Source organism: Danio rerio, chromosome 5, assembly GCF_049306965.1.
Source record: "Danio rerio strain Tuebingen ecotype United States chromosome 5, GRCz12tu, whole genome shotgun sequence".
Classification (NCBI taxonomy): domain Eukaryota; kingdom Metazoa; phylum Chordata; class Actinopteri; order Cypriniformes; family Danionidae; genus Danio; species Danio rerio.
The window spans coordinates 70,016,601-70,041,464 of NC_133180.1; the positions used below are offsets into that span (position 1 = coordinate 70,016,601).

Genomic DNA, 24,864 nt, shown 5'->3' on the forward strand with positions numbered 1-24,864 from the left:
AACAAGTTGGAGAGCTCTTCGCTTGACCACACGCTGGAGTCGCATCTCACACTCCAACACACACAAACATCAACAGGACAACCTGGCAACTAAAAATAAAAATAAAACACAGCCAACTGAGGATCTGAAACCACAGATGGACAGGAAGCATTGTGATTATGCAATGAACCTGAAATCAATATTGTAATTTATAATACCTCTCAAAGGTAAGTGATGCATTTGGTATTTAATTTGTTCTGATTTACAGCTTTTGAATATACAATCATTTAACCATATTTAGTTTCTGAAAAATAAAACTTTAATGCTGGACTTTGACATTCCCCTTTTTTTATCTGGCAAAGATCTGCAGCTGTCCCTAAATGCCCTTGTTTGCTCTGATTAAAAACACTAAACTGCACTAAATAATAATCAGCAAATTTATTTTCAAGCATCTGCTACACAAGTCTGAGTCCACCTGTGTAAATGCTTTGTTTAATACTATTGGGTATCGAATGACCCCTTTTTCAGCCGAGTTGGTTTCTGATTGCTTTTTTCAAATAATTTTTTGAATGACCTTAAATTCTTAAAGAGCCCATATTATACATGAAATAGGGTCATATCTTGGTTGTAAGGGTCTCCAACAACAGTTTAATATGCATGCAAGGTCAAAAAACACTTTCATAGTCTTATAATCTGCATTTATTTTTACCTAATTATCCCAGCGACTCCTGTATGAATCGTCCAGTGATTCATTTGTTCCCAAACCCCTCCTTAGCGCGAAGCTAATCTGCGCTGATTGGACCAATGACAGCCTGTTGCGATTGGTCGACTGCCTTCAGTCAGAGAGTGAAAAGCCAAACAGCTAATCAGCAATATAAAAGTAATCACAGTTCATACACGCTCGATAGTGTAGGCGTGGATTTTAGCTGCCAGTGGGTCAATGTATATACAGACTATGGACTTGAAAATTCAGACGACTAACTATTTTATTGAGCAAAAACTCCAAAAACAGTTGAGGAGATCTCCTAGCTTCTCACTCTGCTCTTTTCACAGACACACACACATATTGCACACACACGCGCACACACACACACACACACACGCACATACACACACACACACACACACACACACACACACGCACTTAACCCTGCTCCGGACGACAACGTGCGCACACACACACACACACACACACACACACACACACACACACAAACACACACACCTCCGGACGACAGCGCGCGCACACGCACACACAGACACACACACTACTCCTCGTCCACGGAGCTCCGTTAACAAAGCAGCACGTGTCGCGTTTTTAACGTGACTTTGCACGCGATAAGAGAATATAGCCAGTTAACCTGATACAGTACACGCGGTTACAAGTAACAAATCACAACTAAATACATTTGCAAGCTAGAGTCAACGAGGCAACTTTAATCGCACATACTTACACTTGAGAAATGGAGGAAGAAAAACCCATCCTGACATCCATCAGTAAGTTACTCTTTACTGATCCTTTCTTTAACAAACGCTGATGAAGTATTCTTTGTAGCATGTAGCTTCCAGAAGTTTCCAGTAGTTTCCAACTGCTTGGCTATAATGCTGAGGTTTCATCTTTGGGTAGAGACTCAATATATCCATCTGCAGTGTGACTTCAATCGACCGGCATGTTTGTGTGTGTGTGTGTGTTTGTGTGTGTGTGTGTGTGTCTGGGTTTCTGCGTCAGAGGGCGGGGCCTCAGGTTTGAAATCTCCCGGGTTTGCGCGTGCACGTGAATAACTTGGTTTCGTTCGTACGTCATGGCGAAACACCTAATGAATCGGTATCAAGGCGACTCGTTTGAAGCACTATGAGTCGACTCTTTTATAGATGAATCAACAGTTTTAAACACTGTACACTAACAGATTTAAGCCTTAGCTGGATACTTCACTTCACTTAGAGCTGTGTTACACACTACATGGAGGGTAATTTTCAAAAACCCATAATATGGGCTCTTTAAGTCATTAAAGTGTTATGAGCATGAGTCAAATCAACCAGCCACAAGGTGAATCGCAACATTTTTACTGACTTGTGACTTGTTAGAATGAATGGAGTTCATTGAAACGGAAAACACTAAAATAATGAAATGGCAGCACAGAGTCCTGATCTAAACCTGATTGAAAGTCTCTGGAAAAACCTCAGTGACAAAGTTCTCGTTAAGAGACTTCTAGAGTCAGGAAGATGTGGAACAAGAAATCAAGATCACAGTGGAGTAGTAAGAGTAGTGTAGCTAGACTAGTGATGTTCTGTGAAAGACTAGTGATGTCTGTGAGAGGCTAGTTAAGTCCTCTGAGACTGGAGATGTGCTGTGAGAGACTATATCTGTGAGAATAGTGAAGTCCTGTGAGAGACTAGTGATGAAACTTGTGATGTGAGATACTAGTTAAGTCTCGTGAGAGACTAGTTATGCATGTGAGAGTCTAGGTATGTCTATGAGAGACTAGTTAAGTCCTGTGAGAGACTATTTAAGTTTTATGAGAGACTAGCAATGTCTGTGAGACTAGTTAAATCCTGCGAGAGACTAGTGTTGAAACTAGTGATGTAAGAGACTAGTTAAGTCTTGTGAGAGACTGGTGATGTCTATGAGAGGCTAGTTATGCCTGGTGAGAGACTAGTGACATGTGTGCGAGACTAGTTAGGTCATGTGAGAGACTAGTGACGTGTGAGAGACTAGTTAAATCATGTAAGAGTCTAGCAAATTCATGTGATAGACTAGTTAAGTCTTGTGAGAGACTAGTTATGTCACATGAACGACTAGTTAAGTGATGTGAGAGACTAGTGGGGTGTGAGAGACTAGTTAAGTCATGTAAGAATATAGTTAAGTCTTGTGAGAGACTAGTTAAGTCATGCAAGAATCTAGTTAAGTCTCGTGAGATACTAGTTAAATATGTGAGAGTCTAGGTATGTCTGTGAAAGACTAGTTAAGTCATGTGAGAGACTAGTTAAGTCCTGTGAGAGACTATTTAATTTCTATGAGAGACTAGCAATGTCTGAGAGACCAGTTAAGTCCTGCCAGAGCCTGGTGTTGAAACTAGTGATGTAAAAGACTAGTTAAGTCTTGTGAGAGACTATTGATATCTATGAGAGGCTAGTTATGCCCGGTGAGAGACTAGTGACATGTGTGAGAGACTAGTTAAGTCGTGTGAGAGTCTAGTTAATTTTTGTGAGAGACTAGTTAAGTCATGTGAGGGACTAGTGACGTGTGAGAGACTAGTTAAATCATGTAAGAGTCTAGCGAATTCATGTAAGAGACTAGTTAATTCCTGTGAGAGACTATTTATGTCACGTGAGACACTAGTGATGTCTGTAAGAGGTTAGTTAAGTCCTGAGAGAGACTAGTTATGTCAAATGAAAGACTAGATAAGTGATGTGAGAGACTAGTGACGAGTGAGAGACTAGATAAGTCATGTAAGAGTCTAGTTAAGCCATGTGAGAGACTAGTGACATGAGAGACTAGTTAAGTCACGTGAGAGTCTAGTTATTTCCTGTGAGAGACTAGTGATGTCTATGAGAGGCTAATTAAGTCTAGTGAGAGACTAGCGATGTCTGTGAGACTAGTTAAGTCCTGTGAGAGACTAGTGATGTCTATGAGAGGCTAGTTAAGTCCAATGAGAGACTAGTGATGTCTGTGAGACTAGTTAAGTCCTGTGAGAGACTAGTGATGAAACTAGTGATGTGAGATGCTAGTTTAGTCTCGTGAGAGACTAGTGACGTCTATGAGAGACTTGATATGTCTGTGAGAGACTGGTTAAGTCCTGTAAGAGACTAGTGATGTACCAGTAATGATACATATTAATACCTACAAAAATACAAATGTGTACCTCACAGTACCTTAAAGGCAGAAAAGTTTAACCTTTTTAAAAAGGTGACACCCCAGTGACAGATTATGTACCTTTATTTCTGAGAGTTCACCCTATGTTTCTGACCGCTGTAACCTTCAGAAATGGTAGCTGTAATCTTTCTTTGTTTTACAATCATTATTTTCATCATAGGGTTTTTTACAAAATGAGGGTTTTTGCTGTTTTTGTGTGATCGATGACCAAGGAAATCCCTAATCTTGAATATTTACAATAACATAGGGTATATATCAGGGCAGCACAGAAGCTCAGGGGTTAGCAATGTTGCCTCAAGGCAAGAAGGTCGCTGGTTCGAGTTCAATTTCTGTGTGGAGTTTGCATGTTCTCCCTTTGTTGGCGTGGGTTTCCTCTGGGTGCTCTGGTTTCCCCCACAATCCAAAGACATGTGCTATAGGTGAATTGAATCAACTAAATTGCCCGTTTTGTGTGTGTGTGTGTAAGATTTAGTGTATGAGTGTTTCTCAGTACTGGGTTGCGGCTGGAAGGGCATCCGCTGTGTAAAACATATGCTGGAATAGTTGGTGGTTCATTCCGCTGTGGTGACCTCTGATAAATAAGGGACTGAGCTGAAAGAAAATGAATGAATATGGTATATTTCAATTGATTCATCTATGTTTCTTTGCTTAATGATTTTGTTTATTCTAACACAGTTCCAGATTTGAATCCTGATTTCCAGATTGTCAGCATTCAGTAGTCTCAGAGTTTTCACGTTTGTGACAAAACTAACACAGTAAGTACGGTTACAGGAACTGCTGAAAAAGAGACCTCTGGTTTGTTCCATCATGCGGAGAACAAACACAGAGCTTTACCCCAACAGTATCCAGTGCCCCCACAACCTCAACATATTTCTGGAAGGTTCTTTTTCCTGAGCAAGTCTCCCAGAAGAGTCTCTAATGCTGTAAGTAATAGTGTTGTGAAGATGTGATTGGCTCCTCTACTTGTCCGGTGGGACATAGTTTCCATTCCCACTTACTCTCTATCAAATCACTTTTATAAGCGCACAAAAAAGAAGAACTATGTCTAGAATCTCCTCACATCTGGTCACCACGAGAGTAGTTCATTTTACCCGCAGAGTAAAACGGGATTGGTTGCTGAGCAGTGAATCTGTGCCAAAACGGACTCCGGGGATGCATGAAACACAAAAGTACAGGACTGAATCTCACTCGTACAGACACACCAAACAGTGAGCACCAAACCGCAGGGCCGAGACTCATCCTTCACAGTGTTTTATTGTCCCTCATCCATTCCTGTATACGTTAATTCATGCTCCAGAACTCTGACTCCGGTTCAGCAGTTTTCAGGACATCACGTCATGATACATTAATGGAAGTGAATTAAAATAGCTGAGAGCTTCACACATAGGAATGAGAGTTATTGCGCCCTAGAGTTCCCTTTGCTTCTTCCCAAAATCTTTAAACAGCTATGAACTTTTAACCTTGAGGATCACAAGAAGAAAAACTCTTGCGCAAGGATCAATGACAAGGATGGTCTACGATAAAAAAGGACATATGAAAAACATTTATTTTAAAAATGATTTACAATAAAAACAGTTACACTATTTATATTGGTATAATTTTATTAACCTAAAATAACCTATAATATTTTATAACCTAAAATCAACCAAATACAGTGTAAACGTCTAAGGATGTTACAGCTTGACATTGTGTGGATGTTGCCACTATGACGTCTCTTAGATGTTGGATTTTGGTTGCCATACCTGACAAATAAATGTCAGTATTTGAGATTGATTAGAGATGTTGGTTCGACATTGGATTTTGGTCACTTTCCAACACAACCTAAAACCAACCAAACATCATTTGACGTTGTTATTGGGCGTGAAAATAACGTTGTCCTCAGATGCTGACTAGACATTTAATTTTGGTCACCTGACATGACAACCTAAATCTAAGCCAATATTACTGTCTTATGACGTTGTGTGCCTGCTTGGTGGATACATTCATTCATTCATTTTTCTCTCGGCTTAGTCCCTTTATTAATTCGAGGTCGCCACAGCAGAATGAACCGCCAACTTATCCAGCAAGTTTTTACGGATGCCCTTCCAGCCACAACCCATCTCTGGAAACCATCCACACACACATTCACACTCATACACTACGGACAATTTAGCCTACCCAATTCAACTGTACTGCATGTCTTTGGACTGTGGGTGAAACCGGAGCACCCGGAGGAAACCCACGCGAAGGCAGGGAGAACACGCAAACTCCACACAGAAACACCAACTGAGCCGAGGTTCGAACCAACGACCCAGCGACCTTCTTGCTGTGAGGCGACAGCACTACCTACTGCGCCACTGCCTCCTCCTATGACACAACATCTCAGGCGTAAGTTACAACAGCCTTGCGCTCAAAATGTGTTGAAAGCAAAACCAAAAAATTAAAAGCATGGAAATTGATAACTTTTTTTTCACAAGTTAAAGGCATAACCAATTAATAAGCATGTGAAATTATGTGTATGAATAAGTTTTAAGAATTACCTGAGGGGTGACGCTGGATTAAAGCAGGTCTTGGTGACATCGGTGATGTTGGGGTTGCAGCAGTCCCCGTGATCATAATAGAAGTTGTCCCAGTTACACTCCGGGTCACAAACCCCATTCCCCTGCTTGTTTTCAGGACAACGAGCAATCTGCCTCTTACAGAATCCGGCATCGAAGCCTGTAAGTGTGTGGTTGCACTCAGGATCGCACTCTTCGTCGCCCACTTTACTGACGTCGCAGTTGGCCAGTATTAATCGATTTCGCAAAGACGAGTTGTAGACGTTGTGAACGGTGCGTTCCCAGGTGATGTTATAGACACGGAAAGCGTTGTTCAGATGCTGATGCTGAAGGTTGATCTGGTGTTCTGTAATCGTCGGAAACCGTCCGTCATCATCGTAAACGTTTATCACTCGATAGCGCACCGTTTTAGGTTTGCGGAAGCTCCAGAGCTGGTAGTAGTTTGTAATCACCTCCACATTGTCACACACAGTCTGTCCGCAAGCTGGAGGTTTCAGCGTAGAATCACTAAGGTCACTCGCTAGGCTTCGGTCTGAATGCTCCAACCGAGGAAAGCTGCCGTCTTTTACTGTTAACCAGCGTCTTGACATGTTCTCGAAGTTTTCGTGGATGACTAGCTGAGAGAGGTCAACAAGCTGGGCCAATCCTTGACGCATGGATCTAATGATCTCCCGTTGAGTCAGAGCCTGATGCCACAAGCTCAAATGCTCCATCGTACCCCTGTAGTTGTGGTTTAAAGCATTTCCGCCGATCATCAGCACCTTGCATTTTTTGGTAAGTGGGCTGAAGATCTCGCCTGATTGGTCTCGACTCACAGCTACTTGTGCGCCGTTGACGTAGAGCTTCATGAAGAGGCCGTTGTAGGTGACAGCCACATGCGACCACTGATTGGGAGTGTAGGCTGTGTTGGAGGTGATGGTGGTAAGCTTGTGGGCTCGGTCCGTCTTGAGGGAGAAGAAGAATCGAGGGTCGCGGTTGGCTTGGTCACTCACTGCTTTCACGCCAAATAGCCATCCTCGATCACTAGATGCGTAGAAGCATTTATCGTAGAGACCTGTAGAAAAAACGACACGTGTTAGAAAAAGCAATGCATTTTTGAAACAGAAATACAGTTGAAGACAACATTATCTATTAGCTCACTTATAAAAGTTTCAATCTTTTTCAAGTTTTTTTCTAAATGATGAGATAAAAAAAAAACACCAATTTTTGTTAAAGGTGACGTGGTGGCTCAGTGGTTAGCACTTTTATCTTATAGCAAGAAGGTCGTTGGTTCGAGTCCCGGCTGAGCCAAACTGTTTCCCCCAAAGTCCAAAGACATGCACTATAGGTGAATTGAATAAACTAAATTGGCTGTAGTGTATGAGTGTGTGTGTGAATGAGTGTGTATGGATGTTTCCCAATACTGGGTTGCAACTGTAAGGGCATCCGCTGCATAAAACATAAGCCAGAATTGGTTGCAGTTTACTAAGCCATAGGAGAATGAGTGAATGAATGTAATGTAATGTATATTCATATAGCACATGGTCATACCCCCAAAGCGCTTCACAATCATAAGGGAGGTCTCTCCACACCACTACCAGTGTGCAGCATCCAGTTGGATAATGCGACGGCAGCCACAAGACAGCGGCGCCAGTGTGCTCACCACACACCGGCTATAGGTGTAGGGGAGAGACAGTGATGAAGCCAATTAAGTGGATGGGGATGGAATTTAACCAGGACACCAGGATTATGCCCCTACTCTTTACGAGAAGTGCCATGAGATTTTTAAGGACCACAGAGAGTCAGGACCTCAGTTTATCGTCTCATCCGGAATACAGCAACTACTGACAGTATAGTGTCCCCTTCACTATACTAGGGCATCAGGACTCACACAGACCACAGGTTGAGCGCCTGCCCCCATGCTGGCCTTACTAACACCACTTCCAACAGCAAACTAGTTTTCCCATGTGGTCTCCCATTCAGGTACTGACCAGGCTCAGCCCTGCCTAGCTTTAGTGAGTAAATCTTTGGGCTGCAGGGTGATATGGCTAAGGACATGAATGAATATTGTTTAATACCTAACTACTTTTGCGTCTGCCATGATGACAAAACATGATATTTCACTAATAAATTGGCTAGATATTTGTAGCTTAAAGTGCAATTTATGCTTGAATAACTAGATAAATGCTTAGGTTTATTTAATGGACTATATTTAAATTAAATTTCATTATCAATACTGTAAAAAGAACCTTGTGAAATTGAAAATTAAACACCAGATGTAAAGTAGTTAGCATTTGAAGTGATTCAAAACCTTTCATCAAAGCTGTCGTAAAACTTTTGAACATCACCCAAACTTGTCTTAGAGGACAATTTTGAAAAACACTTTTGATAAAGTTTGGCAACACTTTATTTTGATGGTCCATTTGACAATTAGTAGACTCTCTGTTTAATATCTGTTGATACTGCTCCTTCAACAGACATTTCACTGACTATAAGAAACTTTGCAAGTACAGGTCAACTTACACTAACCTTAACCCCAACCTAATACTTATAATCTAATGAGAATGAGTTGGCATTTAGATGCAATGTAGCTTAAATTCAACAAATGGACGATCAAAATAAGGTATGACCTCCATTTTATATGTTGACTATATATCATTAAACAAATATGGGTGTATCTTGAAAAACAGTATGTTTACATGGACACCAATAATCCAACTCGAATATGATTAAGACAATACTCTGATTAAGAATCTACCATGTAAACAGTGATTTTTGATTACCTTAATCTGACTAAAGTCATAATCGAACTAAACAGACATGTAATTATGGAATTTTAAGTAAGGATTAAGGATTTTAAGTGCAGTACAGACATGTAAACGCCGCAACCAAACTATTACCATTGTGTCACATTTTGTGACAGGATAGTCTATACACATGGCTCTTTGACACTATTCTCTGCACCTACCGAGTCATTGAAGGACCACAGACACCTGCATCGTGGAATGCGAAGGTTTTTTTCCTATACGGCATGCAGTATACATTTCCATTAAAACAACACTCTTCCAGCAGTTTATACTCACATCCAATATCTCGTTTGTCTAAGTGGTGTTACGGTTGCCATATATTGGTGGGATTTTAGCATCCCATTCTCTCTCTCTCTCTCTCTCCCCATCTCTGCCTGTCGTATCCTTTAGGTCCGCCTTTGCGGAAGCCGATTGGTCAGGAGACCAGTCACTCATCATTGGGTGACGTGGCGCTGTCACATATAAGGACGCGAGGGTGAGCGGATGACAGCGCGACATGATTTTGTTATTCGTTATTTTTGCTTAACTTTCGTTTGGATAAAATTATTTAGTTTTATTTCTGCCCAGTTTTGAACTACTTTGTGATTTTTGTACATCTTATTTTCGATTGTTTGTTTGTTACTTTTTGGTACAACTCTTACCTGGCAAACAAAATTAAGAGATTATATTGAGAGTTGACTTTGTCCTCAGAGTAAGGTGGACAGGGAAGATGTCGTACGACTTCCTTCATACAAACACGTAGTCAATCCACTGTTTAAAACACCAGGTAAGAAGTGAATGCCACCTATGTATTATTTTTTTTTATAAAGAGTTTAGAATAGGTAAGATTTTTCTTTTCTTTTTCTTTTCATGCTTCTAGAGAGGTAAGGGGTTTGCTTTTAAACTAGAATTGTTTTGTTATATTCATTTCTTTGACTTGGCTTCACTAGTGTCCCCTTACTCTTGAGTTGACCTAATTTTGTTTGATACTTTGTTTAATTTGTTACTTTATTATTATTGTAAATATTTCTTCTTATTGTGTATATATATTTGGGCATTATTCTGATTTCACTTTTTGTACGTTAAATCACTTTTGTTGGCAGTTTTGTTGTTTGTGTCTTTTACTTTCACCCATCACATTTAAAAGTACCACACCTTTTAAATGTTATAACTTTTTACCCTAGACTAACATCAAAGAGGTTGTAACAGTGGGCATGCATGAAATGTTCCTGAATGAAAGTGAAAGTGCCAAACTGCAGTTAAAGTAGACACATTAAAAATGAAACATCCAAAATTACATGAAACTCAGGAGGAAACGTGGATAGCATGGTGACGCAATGATGTTAATCAAATTATGTGCTATAACAAGTAAAACATGAAAGTAACATTCAAAACGCAACTCATGTAAACACCTTAATCATATTATTGTGTTATTCAGATTAAGGCAAATAATTTGATTACTGATGGCAATGTAAACGTAGTCAATGAGAGGAGCACAGCAGTAATTCATCAAACTTATTGACGCATCACCGCGTAAGTTACCACAGCCTTACGCTCAAAATGAGGAAACACGGCAAGTGTTTGTCCAGAAAAGTGGGGAACACGACGTGGTTCCCATGATCAAATGGTTGCAACAGTCCAGTCCAAGGACTTACAGGCATACGAGAAGGCATCTGCTAGTAATCAGGCCCAGACAGTGTGGTCTTGTATCAACAGAGCAAAGGTTACTTGAATTTTCAGTCTATTTTCTTGAAATGTGCCTCAGCAGTAGGGATTTTTGAAATAAAAAAAATGGTCCTTTTTCAGGCACAGTCCGTATTATGATAGGGGCTCTAAAATCCTTTCTTCCTGTTTCATTTGGAAAGCTTGTGCTAAGCCAAAGAAGGAAACATATTCTTACATTTAATGGCATACGCGTCCTTCATAATCGTCCGTTGTGTGTAAGAGTGTGTCGATACTGCGGAAATCAGATACTGGGAATACTCGAAATTAGTAATTCTAACATTTCGATTAAATTAAATCAAACGAGCGCTGCAAATCCACACCGCAGTGCTGCTTAATCCAGCAAACTGCTGAGCAAAGAAAATTGCAGGTAAAGACAGAAAGGGTCTTCTGCACAAGGAAATCTCCACATGATCAGAACGGTCAGAAGCCCCCTCTATATTCATTTTCCCCAATTTCTTTTGTAATGGAAAGAACATTTTTTTTAACACATTTCTAAACATAATAGTTTTAATAGCTCATTTCTAATAACTGATTTCTTTTCTCTTTGCCATGATGACAGTAGATAATATTTTACACGATTAACTAGGTTAATTAGGCTGACTAGGCAAGTTAGGGTAATTAGCCAAGTCATTGTATAACAGTGTTTTGTTCTGTAGACAATGTTGTTTGAAAATATAAAAAATACATAAACTTTGCTTTTGGTTTCTCTTTACACAATGTTGGGCAAGCTACTTGGAAAATTTACTGAGTTAAGCTAGTTTCTGTGTCAGCCCAATAATTGATTAAAGACATCACCAACCGTAGCGGGCGATGGCAGCAATTGTGAAACACAAAGAAGAAGAATTCGCTATTCTTGCTATCATATGCATTTACTTTTATCGGCGAAACACCGGCTTTACAGCTTCGTGAATGGCAGGGGCATCACTTAACGATCCGCAATCAGTAAATGTAGCTTGTGCGGACACTAACACGCTACTTGCGTGAAATAATAGCTTCAATACTAAATAGCAATTTGATTTAGTAATTAGCAACGCTACCGCCACTCTACTGCGAAATGTAGTTAAGCTAGTAGAATTACTACTTGTAACGACGCTACTGCCCAACATTATGTGTGTGTATATATATATATATATATATATATATATATAACTGTAGTAAAAACGCAATATCACACTCGTGTGCGTTATGGCTGTATATCGGCACTGGTGGGAGGTGTGCATTGCCTTAGTGCCCCCACCAGTGCCGATATACAGCCATATCGCACTGCTACGTGTGTGATATTGCGTTTATACAACAGTTTGACGGCATAATTGTGTATAAAAACAAAATCAAACATAGAGAGTATCAAAAACCCTTTTGATCCGGGAGCTGCGTTGAGTTCCGATCATTTCCATATGCGGAAAATTCGGATCCGAACTGAGCTGCGGATCCGTTTAAATATTTGAACTCCTGCGACTAGACCGTATGCGCCCTGCCGACCGGATATGATGTATTCCAGTGTTGTCCAAGCAGGTCCGTGCGCGCAAGATGAAAAATATGAGTTTATTTGGTTATTTTTTGAATTACAAAAAGTCTATATTAAAGAAAAACTTTTCTGTTCATAAATGTAAGTAAGAGAGTAATAAAATTATATATTTTTAATGTTGTCTCCAATATTTTAGCGGTCTATGAGTTTCTAGAATTCATTCATCCATTAAACTATGTAAACGCACAAAGAATAAAGGCTATTGCTTTTGCAGTCCTTTATTTCGGACACCGTTGAGAATCACCTTCTCCCCCGTGGTGCACGACAACACTGAAAATACTGTGCGGCTGCCACAAGGGGGCGTATTCCGTCAGTCGTATCCAAATGTCGTGTGCAGTGGAAAGGCGGCTTTAAAATGAGGAACTACTTTCTTTTGACAATGAGTTCACTGTACTCAAATGCTATCATGTCAATATGGACCAAAATCTCTGAGGAATGTTTAAAGTAACTTGTTGAATCTATGCCACAAAGGACTAAGGCAGTTCGAAAGGAGAAAAGGGGGTCCAACCCTGTCCTAGTAATGTGTACCTAATAAAGTGGCCCGTGAGTGTATAAATACACACACACACACACACACACACACACATATATATATATATATATATATATATATATATATATATATATATATATATATATATATATATATATATGTATGTGTATATATATATATATATATATATATATATATATATATATATATGTATGTATATATATATATATATATATATATATATATATATATATATATATATATATTTCTATATACAGTATTAGTATGTGCTTTTGAAAATGTAAAAAAGTATATAAACTTAAAATTATATACATTATACACTACCCAACACCCCCTCCCCCACCACATATACACCACACAAACCTCAAAACATGCAGAGTGTGCCTCACACAGGTGAGTGGGTTTAACAAACCACCTGTTGAAAACACACTTTTCCATTTAATACCACACAACTAATACTAGTAAGACTTTCTAGCAATACCTAGCTGTAGCAATACCTAGCTGAAAACTGTTTCTATACAGAACAGAAATGTTTGGTAGAGGTAATTGCTGAAACTGCGAATAAGCAGTAAACCGTTACCACAGTAGCAGGGCAAAATATTACAACACAACATGACTTTTTTCACTACATACAATATGTAATATGACTCCAAATGTAGACAAGCCACTAGTGACAGGGAAAGTGCTTAAATGCGTTTGCTCAAGCTGAATACACGCGGATCTTTTGACCGCTACGTTTGACCACTTTAAAGAGGATCATTCATTCGGGAGCACCACAGTAAAAAGAGCAGACAGAAGCATGTAGTTCCCCTCTCACTTCTGAGCTGCCAGCAGAACCACTGCCAGCATCTATAAAAATAAATTGTGCCATAAAACTGAGGAAATTACAATCTGTGAAATCCTGGAATGAGACCACTAAGTGGGAAATAACAAACAGGTACATTTCTTGCCAGAACCGAACTTCTTTTGACGTGCAAAGGGGCTCGGGGTTGGGAAAGAGACGAGGGGTTCAATTGATGGATGTATTCTGGGAAAAAAGCAGATTTTATATTGATCACAATTGATATTTCATTCATTTGTGTATTACGTACTGCATATGGCTTTATATTAAGTGTTGTATGATAAACAGTGTTGAGGAAAAGCACAAATGCAATGTTGCTTACTTTGCAAATAAACTTACTTTAGGAAATCGATGCAGTCAAACGAAGTACACGCTGAACCTAAAATGTCATTTTGGAAATGAATGCGGTTGGCTCTTTATATTGGATTTGGCGTACCCTTGTAATCCTATCCAATATTTCATGAAAGCCTCTATCTTGAGTTCATTCAATCTCAGTATCCAGCACCATGGACAGAGCACTACAAAGTGAACATTACGAAAAAGAAAGACACCAGCACAGCAGCTGTTTGGTAGAGTTGACTTCTGACAACTTTATTAAAGCATCTATTGTTGTTGCTATTCTTAAAGTTTTGTATTTTAATTATGGGGTATGTCCTTTCAAAGTTAAGACATAACATAGATAAAATAGCTTATTTTTTTAGATTATAATTTGTGATAAATTATAATTTATAAAATAAAATAAAATAAAACAAAACAACATTAAAATAAATTAAATTAAATTAAATTAAACTAAAGAACAACATAAAAATTACACATCATAAAATAAAATAAAATAAAATAAAATAAAATAAAATAAAATAAAATAAAATAAAATAAAATAAAATTAAATTAAATTAAATTAAAAATCTGGAAAAAAAACAGATAATGTGTTTGGTGAAAAATTACATTTTCGTTCCTTTAATAGGAAAAAAAAATGTAAATGTGGTAAAACATCAGTAAAAGAAATATGGAATACATTTTTACAAACAGAAAATTGTTAAGAAATGTGGAAAAAATTAAGAGCATTTTTTTTATTAATATTAAAATAGGATAGTAGTCTATGAAAATGTTGAGCTGTTATTTATCAGCACATAAATATAATCACATATTTACACATTAATTTCACACACAAAAGGATATATTAGTACCATAATTAGGTTGTCTAATTATTTTAGTTATTCATTTGTTCATTTCTAAGTGTAGTTTTTTAGGCAACTTTTAATCTGATCACACTAAGCTTTGTAATAAAACTATAATCATTGTATAATGTATAATAACAATAGAGAAAAAAATTCCTGCAGACAAATAGAATGTTGCTTCCTTTGCAAATGAACATCTAATCTAATGTATCCCAAACTCTTAAGTATTATTGTAATGAGATAACATTTTTGAAAATATATTATACACAGAGCTCAGCATATATAAGCAGACCACTCACAAATCTATCTTTTAAATTCATATTTTTAAGCTATACAATACATGTATGTACATTTACAGTTGAAGTCAGAATTAATAGACCTCTTTTGATTTTTTTTCTTTTTTAAATATTTCCCAAATGATGTTTAACAGAGCAAGGAACTTTTCGCAGTATGTCTGATAATATTTTTTGCTTCTGGAGATAGTCTTATTTGTTTTATTTTGGCTAAAATAAAAGCAGTTTTTAATTTTTAAAGCCATTTTGAAGTCACAATTGTGAGCCTCTTAAAGCTTAATTTTATGATAAAACAAACCATCATTATACAATGACTTGCCTAATTACCCTAACCAGCCTAGTTAACCTAATTAACCCTATTAAGCCTTTAAATGTCACTTTAAGCTGTATAGAAGTGTCTTGAAAAATATCTAGTCAAATATTATTTACTGTCATCTTAGCAAAGATAAAACAAATCAGTTATTAGAGATGAGTTATTAAAACTATGTTTAGAAATGGTTAAAAAAATATTCTTTCCGTTAAACAGAAATTGGGGGACAAAATAAACAGGGGGGCTAATAATTCTGAATTCAACTGTATGTATTGAAATACATGACAGCTGTAGTGTCAACACTACACACAACACCTTCTTCAGCTTTTCTGATTTGATTACAGCAATAAATGATAGCACACACCCTTTGGGAAGCGTTGGAACAATAATTACTGTGAAAATTGCTGCACTTGAATAACTGAATAATTCAAAATACAAATAGTTTGTTCGGTAGACAATCGAAAATAGATATTGCACAAGGGAGCTAATAATAATGACAATAATAATGAAAGCTCTTCTACTGTTGCCTTTTTTATCAGCTGGAACCAGTCTGGCCACTCTCCTCTGATCTCTGGTATCCACAGAACTGTCACTCATTGGATATTTTCTCTTTTTTTGACCATTCTCTGTAAACCCAAGAGATGGTTGTGCGTGAATATCCCAGTAGATCAGCAGTTTCTGAAATACTCAGACCACCCTGTTTGGTACCAACATCCATGCCACGGCTAAAGCAACTTAAATCACCTTTCTATTGTTTATTTATTTATTTTTTTTTTATAAACTGCTTTTATTGTAGCCAAAATAAAACAAATCAGACTTTCTCCAGAAGAAAAAATATTATGGGAAATTCTGTGAAAAATTTAACAAATTTAAAAAACAAATTGTCTGGCACGAACAACCTTGCCACGTTCAAAGCCAATTAAATCACCTTTCTGGTGTTTTTTTTTATTACAAACTGCTTTTATTCTAGCCAAAATACAACAAATCTGATTTTCTCCAGAAGAAAAAATACAATAGTAAATACTGTGAAAAACTTAACAATTTTAAAAAATAAACTGTTTGGCACCAACATTCATGCCATGTTCAAAGCCACTTAAATCACCTTTCTATTGTTTTTTTTTTTAATTATTATTTATTATTATTACAAACTGCTTTTATTGTAGCCAAAATAAAACAAATCAGACTTTCTCCAGAAGAAAAAATATTATAGGAAATTCTGTGAAAAATGTAACAAATTTAAACAACAAACTGTCTGGCACCAACAACCATGCCATGTTCAAAGCCACTTAAACCACCTTTCTAGTGTTTTTTTTTATTATTATTACAAACTGCTTTAATTCTAGCCAAAATAAAACAAATCTGATTTTCTCCAGAAGAAAAAATATTATAGGAAATTCTGTGAAAAATTTAACAAATTTAAACAAAAAACTGTCTGGCACTAACAACCATGCCATGTTCAAAGCCACTTAAACCACCTTTCCAGTGTTTTTTTTTTTTTATTATTATTACAAACTGCTTTAATTCTAGCCAAAATAAAACAAATCTGATTTTCTCCAGAAGAAAAAATATAATAGTAAATACTGTGAAAAACTTAACAATTTTAAAAAATAAACTGTTTGGCACCAACATTCATGCCATGTTCAAAGCCACTTAAATCACCTTTCTATTGTTTTTTTATTATTATTTATTATTATTACAAACTGCTTTTATTGTAGCCAAAAAGAAACAAATCAGACTTTCTCCAGAAGAAAAAATATTATAGGAAATTCTGTGAAAAATGTAACAAATTTAAACAACAAACTGTCTGGCACTAACAACCATGCCATGTTCAAAGCCACTTAAACCACCTTTCTAGTGTTTTTTTTTATTATTATTACAAACTGCTTTTATTCTAGCCAAAATAAAACAAATCAGACTTTCTCCAGAAGAAAAAATATAATAGTAAATACTGTGAAAAACTTAACAATTTTAAAAAATAAACTGTTTGGCACCAACATTCATGCCATGTTCAAAGCCACTTAAATCACCTTTCTATTGTTTTTTTATTATTATTTATTATTATTACAAACTGCTTTTATTGTAGCCAAAATAAAACAAATCAGACTTTCTCCAGAAGAAAAAATATTATAGGAAATTCTGTGAAAAATGTAACAAATTTAAACAACAAACTGTCTGGCACTAACAACCATGCCATGTTCAAAGCCACTTAAACCACCTTTCTAGTGTTTTTTTATTTTATTATTATTATTACAAACTGCTTTAATTCTAGCCAAAATAAAATGAATAAGACTTTCTTCAGAAGAAAAAATATAATAAGGAAATACTGTGAAAATTTTAGCAAATTTAAAAAACAAGCTGTCTGGCACCAACATACATGCCACGCTCAAAGCCACTCAAGTCACCTTTCAAGTGTTTTTGTCTAGTGTTACAAACTGCTTTTACTCTAGCCAAAATAAAACAAATCAGACTTTCGCCAGAAGAAAAAAATATTACAGGAAATGCTGTGAAAAATTTGACAAATTCTTCAAAAACCTATCCATGGCAGAAACATGAACTACAAGTCCCGGCTACGCTCTCCAAACATAATAAAATGAGATAATTGAATATTTAATTTTTCATAGGCATCATTACAAACCTCTAAGTGGTGCTATTGACAGTTTTACGAGGTGCTTATGAAGTTACTGTAATGTGCTATAAAACATCCCATCGCAGTGCACAACACAGAGACCTCAAAGACAACAGCGAGCGAGCGAGAAAAAAAAAAGCCCCACAATGAAGGCATTTATTCTTCAGATCTGACTGCGTTTAATTTGGGATGAACGGCTGCCGTCTAACGTCAGCAGACATGCTGTAAAAGCAGTAGTAAAAGCAGTGGTGTGTCTGAGAATGGGCTCAGTGCCTGTCTGAGGATCTGATTGACTGCGCTGCCGAGCTCATTCCATGAGGACTGTAATATCTTTACAAGAAGCAGCAATAACAAAACCACTCGAGGAAAGGATGGACAAGGCACTAATTTTATAGCTTCCTCCATCTGGACTGACACTTAACACGATTCCTCTTCTTCTCCTTATACCTGAAGAATATAAAACAGCACATAATTGTGGCTTGAAGCCCGACAGGCGATATATGAGGGCCCACGGACCGCAAGCGTTTAGTGCTTTGTTTAAAAGGAAATTTGCTGAACAACACTATTTGCTGCTGCGAAGAAGAAGGAGGAAAAGGCCATATAAACTCTACCAGCGCCCCCTCGTTGCTTCTTAACGTTACTGTGACTAAGGAGATCACCGCGAGGACAGAGGAGTGGACTAATTTTAGATGACTCACTGACAAGATGTATTCAATCAATCCATTATCATGCCCCTCTCTGGAGATATAAAGCTTATTTAAAGACAATGTACCCAACTGCATATAATGACGTTCGTTTTAGACGTCCTCGGTCTATGATTTGCAATTTAAATCATGCCTTTGGAAATCTGTCATTGAGTTGCTTGTGCACGTCTCGTGTTATTTATGGATTTGTTAGCGTGATGCTTTATAAAAATAAAGATGCCACGAAGAACAAAGAAAAAACACTTTTGTTTTGTTTGTTTCCCCAATACAATTAGTGAATTATTGTTCAGCATATGTAGGTAGACGCCTCATAAATCTATCTTTTAAATTCATATTTTTAATAGGAAGCTATACAATATTATATGTATGTACATATACATTAGATTAGTCAGTACTGAAGCCAAATCTAGAGCTTATCTAACAAAATAACTCACGATAACGGTCCAAAAACTAGTACAGCCACATTTATATGTTATAGAAAAATATTAAATACAAATTTTAAATAGGATAAATCAACAGAAGCAAAATAGTTTGACAAATTTAGCTGAAATTTTTAAGGTTGTAATTGATTTCTGCAATATTTTGTTTGAATTTAATGGTGGTTACCTTTCAATTTCTAAAGATGTTTGGTCACTAAAATATTATTTTAATAAATATATCTGTTTAATAAATCTGTTTCGTTTAAATGCACTAAAATACATTGCATAAAGAGAAATATATATATATATATATATATATATATATATATATATATATATATATATATATATATATATATATATATATATATATATATATATATATATATATATTGTTCTCTTTATGCAATGTATTTTAGTGCATTTAAACGTATGTAAAGATTTTTTTTCTGGTTCTTTAAACTACTTATTTAAAAATTTTATTAAATTAATTTCATGTTTATTTCTATAGCGCTTTTACAATGTAGATTGTGTTAAAGCAGCTATAAAGCTGAATGAGCTGAATCAACACAATTCTTGAGATTTTTTGGAACAACTTAATTGGTTGTTTACTTAAATATGCAAAAACAATTAGGTTAACTTAATCGATTTGTGTTGGGACAGCTTGAATTTTGTGGAACCTTGCATTTTTTTACAGCCTAAGAAAAAGGTTTCATGGATGTGTTTAAAGATTGGTGTTGAAGAATCTTTATTTTTAAATAATAAATATAAAGTTACATGAACTTTACATAAGCATGATTGCACAATAATTGTAAAAAAATATATGTATAATAATAATAATAATAATATTAATAATAATAATAATAATAATAATAATATACACAAAAAATGATTTAAAGATGATTTCTTGGATTTACAAATTTTTCTTTAAGTTGCAATTGGAGTCAGAATTATTAGCCCACCCCCACCCCCCTGAAATGTTAGCCCCCAATGTTTATTTTTCCCCCAATTTCTGTTTAACGAAGAGAAGATTTTTGTCAACACATTTCTAAACATAATAGTTTTAATAACTCATCTCTAATAACTGATTTATTTTATCTTTGCCATGATGACAGTAAATAATATTTTACTAGATATTTTTCAACACACTTCTATACAGCTTAAAGTGAAATTTAAAGGCTTAACTAGGTATGTTAGAGTAATTAGTAAGTTATAATGATGGTTTGTTCTATAAAAAAATGTATAAGGGGCTCATAATTTTGACCTTAAAATGGTTTTTAAAATATTTATAACTGATTTTGTTCAAGCCAAAATAAAACAAATAAGACTTTTTTTCCAGAAGACAAAATATTATCAGACATACTGTGAAAATGTCCTTGCTCTGTTAAACATTATTTGGGAAATATTTAAAAAAATATATATATATTCAAAAGGGGGAGCCTAATAATTCTGATTTCAACTGTAAGTGGTTGTAAACAATTTATTTGGGCTGAACTTAAACAAGTAAGTTAAACATTACTAAATTTCATTTTGTTAAAATTCAACACATATAAATTGTTTGAAAAAAATTTGCAGACAGCATTTTTTCCAATGTGTCAAGCATAGCCTTGATGTCTATCAAAATCGTATTACAGAATCTAAAAGAGCATTTGGGAATTACACAAACAAGTCTATCACTATACATTCACATGTGTGTTCGACGTTTTAGCATTTTAGAGAGATAATAAAAATGAATCGATTTGTATATCATTACAGTTGCCTACGTTCCCACGGAACTGCGTGCTCTACGGGGTTCACGGGGTGCACGCGGGCTTCATAAACCGACTCCGCGGGTATTACGCTCTCTGTTGGCTGAAGAAGGGATGAGGGGAAAAGAAAATCACACAGATTTGTTTGAAGAAAGAAAGAAAAAAAAAACAACCGAGCAACTAACACGCCCACCTATGCTACTCCATCCCCATAAGAATAATGCGTAATGTGCGTAAGTAGAGATTTTTCAAGAAAAAAAAAAAAAAACAGATGAACAGATTTTGTTATTCGATTGTAAACTGTAAGCGATTCGAGTGTCAAATACAAAGTTAAATATATGTGTAATTATAAACATGCCTGCGTGTTTGACTAAAGATAAGCAAGCACCCGCTGTGGTTTGCTGTATATGGTGTATAGTAGCCTATGTAGTGCAGAGCAGTGTGCGTAACGAGCACAGTAGCCTGTGCATCAAAGAGATGACGTATTTGTTTAAGCGATTTCTGACACAGACACTTAATCGTACAGCATCACAGAGACAAACCCACAGACGATCGTGATTCCTCTCGCAGCACTTTTTAACATGAAATAATTAAATAATAATAATAAAATACTTAATTTAATTCCTTAAATGCCAGACTTTAACATAAAACCCCATAATCAGCGAGTCCAGTTGTTTTACTCCAAAATACAACGAACCGTGCAAGCATTTTTAACTAAAAAGGCGGGTGATGTTAAAACTACCCAAAGTTGCGTGGAAATAACCTGCCAGCCGCATGCAAAACCCACGAGATTTTTGTTTTGCAAGTAAACAACATGAGCAAAGACGCATCTCTTTATCTATTACAGCAGTGAAGTGTGCAAGAATGATCTCATAAATAGTGAAAGTGTTATAAAGAAGTGTTAGTGGCAAGTGTTTATGCACACTGGAGGTGATTTATGAAACATGCTGCAGTTAAACACTATTAAAAAAGAGAAAATATTTCTGCGGTGAACATAATAATGCAAGTCATAATTAAGCAAACCAAACCTCCGATAACAGCTGGAGAGCGTTGCCCACCCTCGGGTTTTATCCACATTTCCAGGGTGAAATTAGCCCTTGGCACCTCTGCATTGGGTTTCAGACGCAGTTGGTCTCCTCGACCGGTAAAGTAAACAGCCCTCCGCCGACCTGGGCTGCTTTCCCCCGCCTGTGACAGCTGAGGGGAGCGCCGATCTATCCCGGGAAGTGAGCGTTTGCCCCGAGGCAGGCGTGTGGCACAGGCTCCTGGGAAGGTACTTCTGGCTTCCCTGATGCGTACCAAGTCTCTTTTAGACCTTACAATTCGCCGTGGAGTCCCACACTCTGATCCCAAGCACACGAGAAAAAGCAAAAGGCATAAGAGCCAAGTGCAAATGGGCAAAAGTTTCATTTTCAAGTGGAGAGAAGAGATTTTTTTGGTCAATGGATGAGGGGGATTTGAGGATTGCAAAATACTAAATAGCGCTCGTCTTTGGAGATCTTTCCCGGTCTTTTGCTTTTACAAAAGCCTGTCAAGACGCGTATTCAACACCAACCAAGACGGCAATGCTGTCTTATTTTTTCCTTTATAATGTTAAGCCACGACCCCCTTTCCTTGCCCCTTTCAAAGACACTTCAACACAGATTGAGGGGGGAAAGGAATATGTTAATTCATCCAAGTGCTCCACCTTCCCAATTGAATGGATCCCATTAAACTGCAGGGATGACTGAGTAATCAATCAGTGTGGAGAGGTCAAAATCATTTCCCTTTCACTTTTTCGTCTTCATGCGCATTTCGGATAAACTTGTTTCTCAAACATACATGTCACAGGCACAACTCTGCGCGGGTATGTGAGCCCGGCGTGCTTTCTTTTTTTTATTCGCCTACATTAAAGTTGAAGCGCCTCATGATATTCCCGGTCTCTAACCGAACAGTCCGAGTGCAATGAAAACACATTATGACGCTACTTGTTTCAGGTAACTCGTCGTTACGTCACACTGTTTTTGTTTGGCATATAGAGAGCGAGCAGGCGGGTGGATTTCTGTCAGGAGCCGCAGGTACAGTAAACCTGCTCGCTGTTTTGTTTCTCAGTGCGTATCTGAACCGGGACGGTGTTTTGATTTTGCGCACCGCTGCGTTGAGAACCCTCTAGCGGCTGCGTAATGAACTCTCCATAAAACCCACAAGAAAAACAAGAAACAAAAACAAAATATGGTCAGGCACGTTAAATATTTTTATTGTTCTTTCCTTTGTCTTCAACGAGCCATTAATGTGAGCAGCGCTGGCTGGAGAAGCAGACTGACAGAAAGCCAAACAAACACAAGCTGCTGATGGACGAGTACAGTATGATCTCAATGAGCAATGAGCTAGATCTCAAGAAAAAGATGCTTTTTTGTGGGAATCATAAAAATGAAGGAATCATGACTTTAACAATAAAAAAGGCAAACGCTAACATCAATCCAAAATTAAAAAGGGGGAAAGAAAACAAGAAGAACAGACTTTTTTTTTCTTTATGAGCATGACTTTTCGATGCGTCGAAATCCAATATTTTTACTGTGTGTTTGGTTTATGATCTCCAATTCCATAATTAAATATGTATCTAAACAACTTCATAAACGACATCATCCTTTCAGGATTAACACTGATTGATTTCTATTTTAATTGCTTCCTTGTTGCATACCTAAAAGCACAATCATCCCATAACAAAGCATTTTAGCAAATGTACTCACAATCATCACAGATAAGTGAACGTTTTCTAGTGTAGAATGAAATTTTTTTTTTTTTGGCTAAAACCATGGTTCTAGATCAGGGGTGCCTAAGGTAGGGCCTGCGGGCCAAAGTTGGCCCATGGTAACCTTTGGTTTGGCCTGTCATATTATCCTTGAATGATAGGAAGTTGGTTGGGGCGAATGCCTTTGAAAGAGATTGTCATTTCCACGTAGCCTTTTGTTTATTTGTTTAATTAAGGAGCTACAAAAAGCCAACTAAAATTAAATTCTTTAAATGAATCAGACTTTTAAAATGAAAATACTTTCACTAGACAGATGCACAAGACATCGGCGAGCAAATCAAGGCAATGGCAGGAGCAGCTCGACTAGTGTATTCACCATTGATCTCTATTGTGTTATAAAGGGGATTGTTTATGTTTTATTATAATAAGTTCGTAAGAAAATGTCAAAAATTATACTGCATCATTAATTAATGTTTTAAAGCAACATTTTCTAGTCATTTTTAAATGTTAGCAAATAAATTAGGAAATTACAAATGGCAAATTTAATGTAATACAGTTTGATAATTCAACTTCAGCTCACAGCCCTCAATTAAGTTTGATTTTTGGCCCTTTATAAAAAAGTTTGGGCACCCCTTTACTAGATGATCAAATCAATCGTTGTTGGAGTAAAAAAAAGCATATAGCCAAAAAATTTTTTAAATAGCTCCTGCCTGTACATTATTTAATTTACTTAGCCTTGGCAGACATTCCTAAGTTGAATAATGTGCTTCACAAGACCTCAATATATCATCAGCAGCCTAACTATAATTAATTTTATTTTGTCGGTGTGTTTTTTGACTCTCAAATCGCCAGTAGTTGCAGCTAAAAAACTATTTAAAGTTCAACTGAATTGAAAAAGTTTAATAAAGGGAGAGTTCAGCTAAAAGTGGTTCCAAACATTTATGAATTCCTGTTGAACACAAAGAAGATATTTTGAAGAAAGCTGAAAACCTGTAACCATTCACTTCCATAGTAGGAAAAACAAATACTATGGAAATCAATGGTTACAGATTTTCAGCTTTCTTCAAAATATGGTCCACTGTGTTCAAAAGGAGA

The 24,864-nt window shown here is 36.6% G+C and overlaps 1 protein-coding gene across 4 annotated transcripts in view; it reads right to left on the reverse strand.

Moving 5' to 3' along the window:
- pappab (pregnancy-associated plasma protein A, pappalysin 1b) overlaps positions 1-24,864 on the reverse strand; it is a 252,884-nt gene that overhangs the window by 169,866 nt on the left and 58,154 nt on the right. For 2 of the 4 annotated variants that reach the window (XM_073949695.1, XM_073949694.1), the window contains exon 3: positions 6,373-7,444. In XM_073949695.1, the coding sequence (XP_073805796.1) occupies positions 6,373-7,444 (1,072 nt within the window). 4 annotated transcript variants of the gene reach the window in all.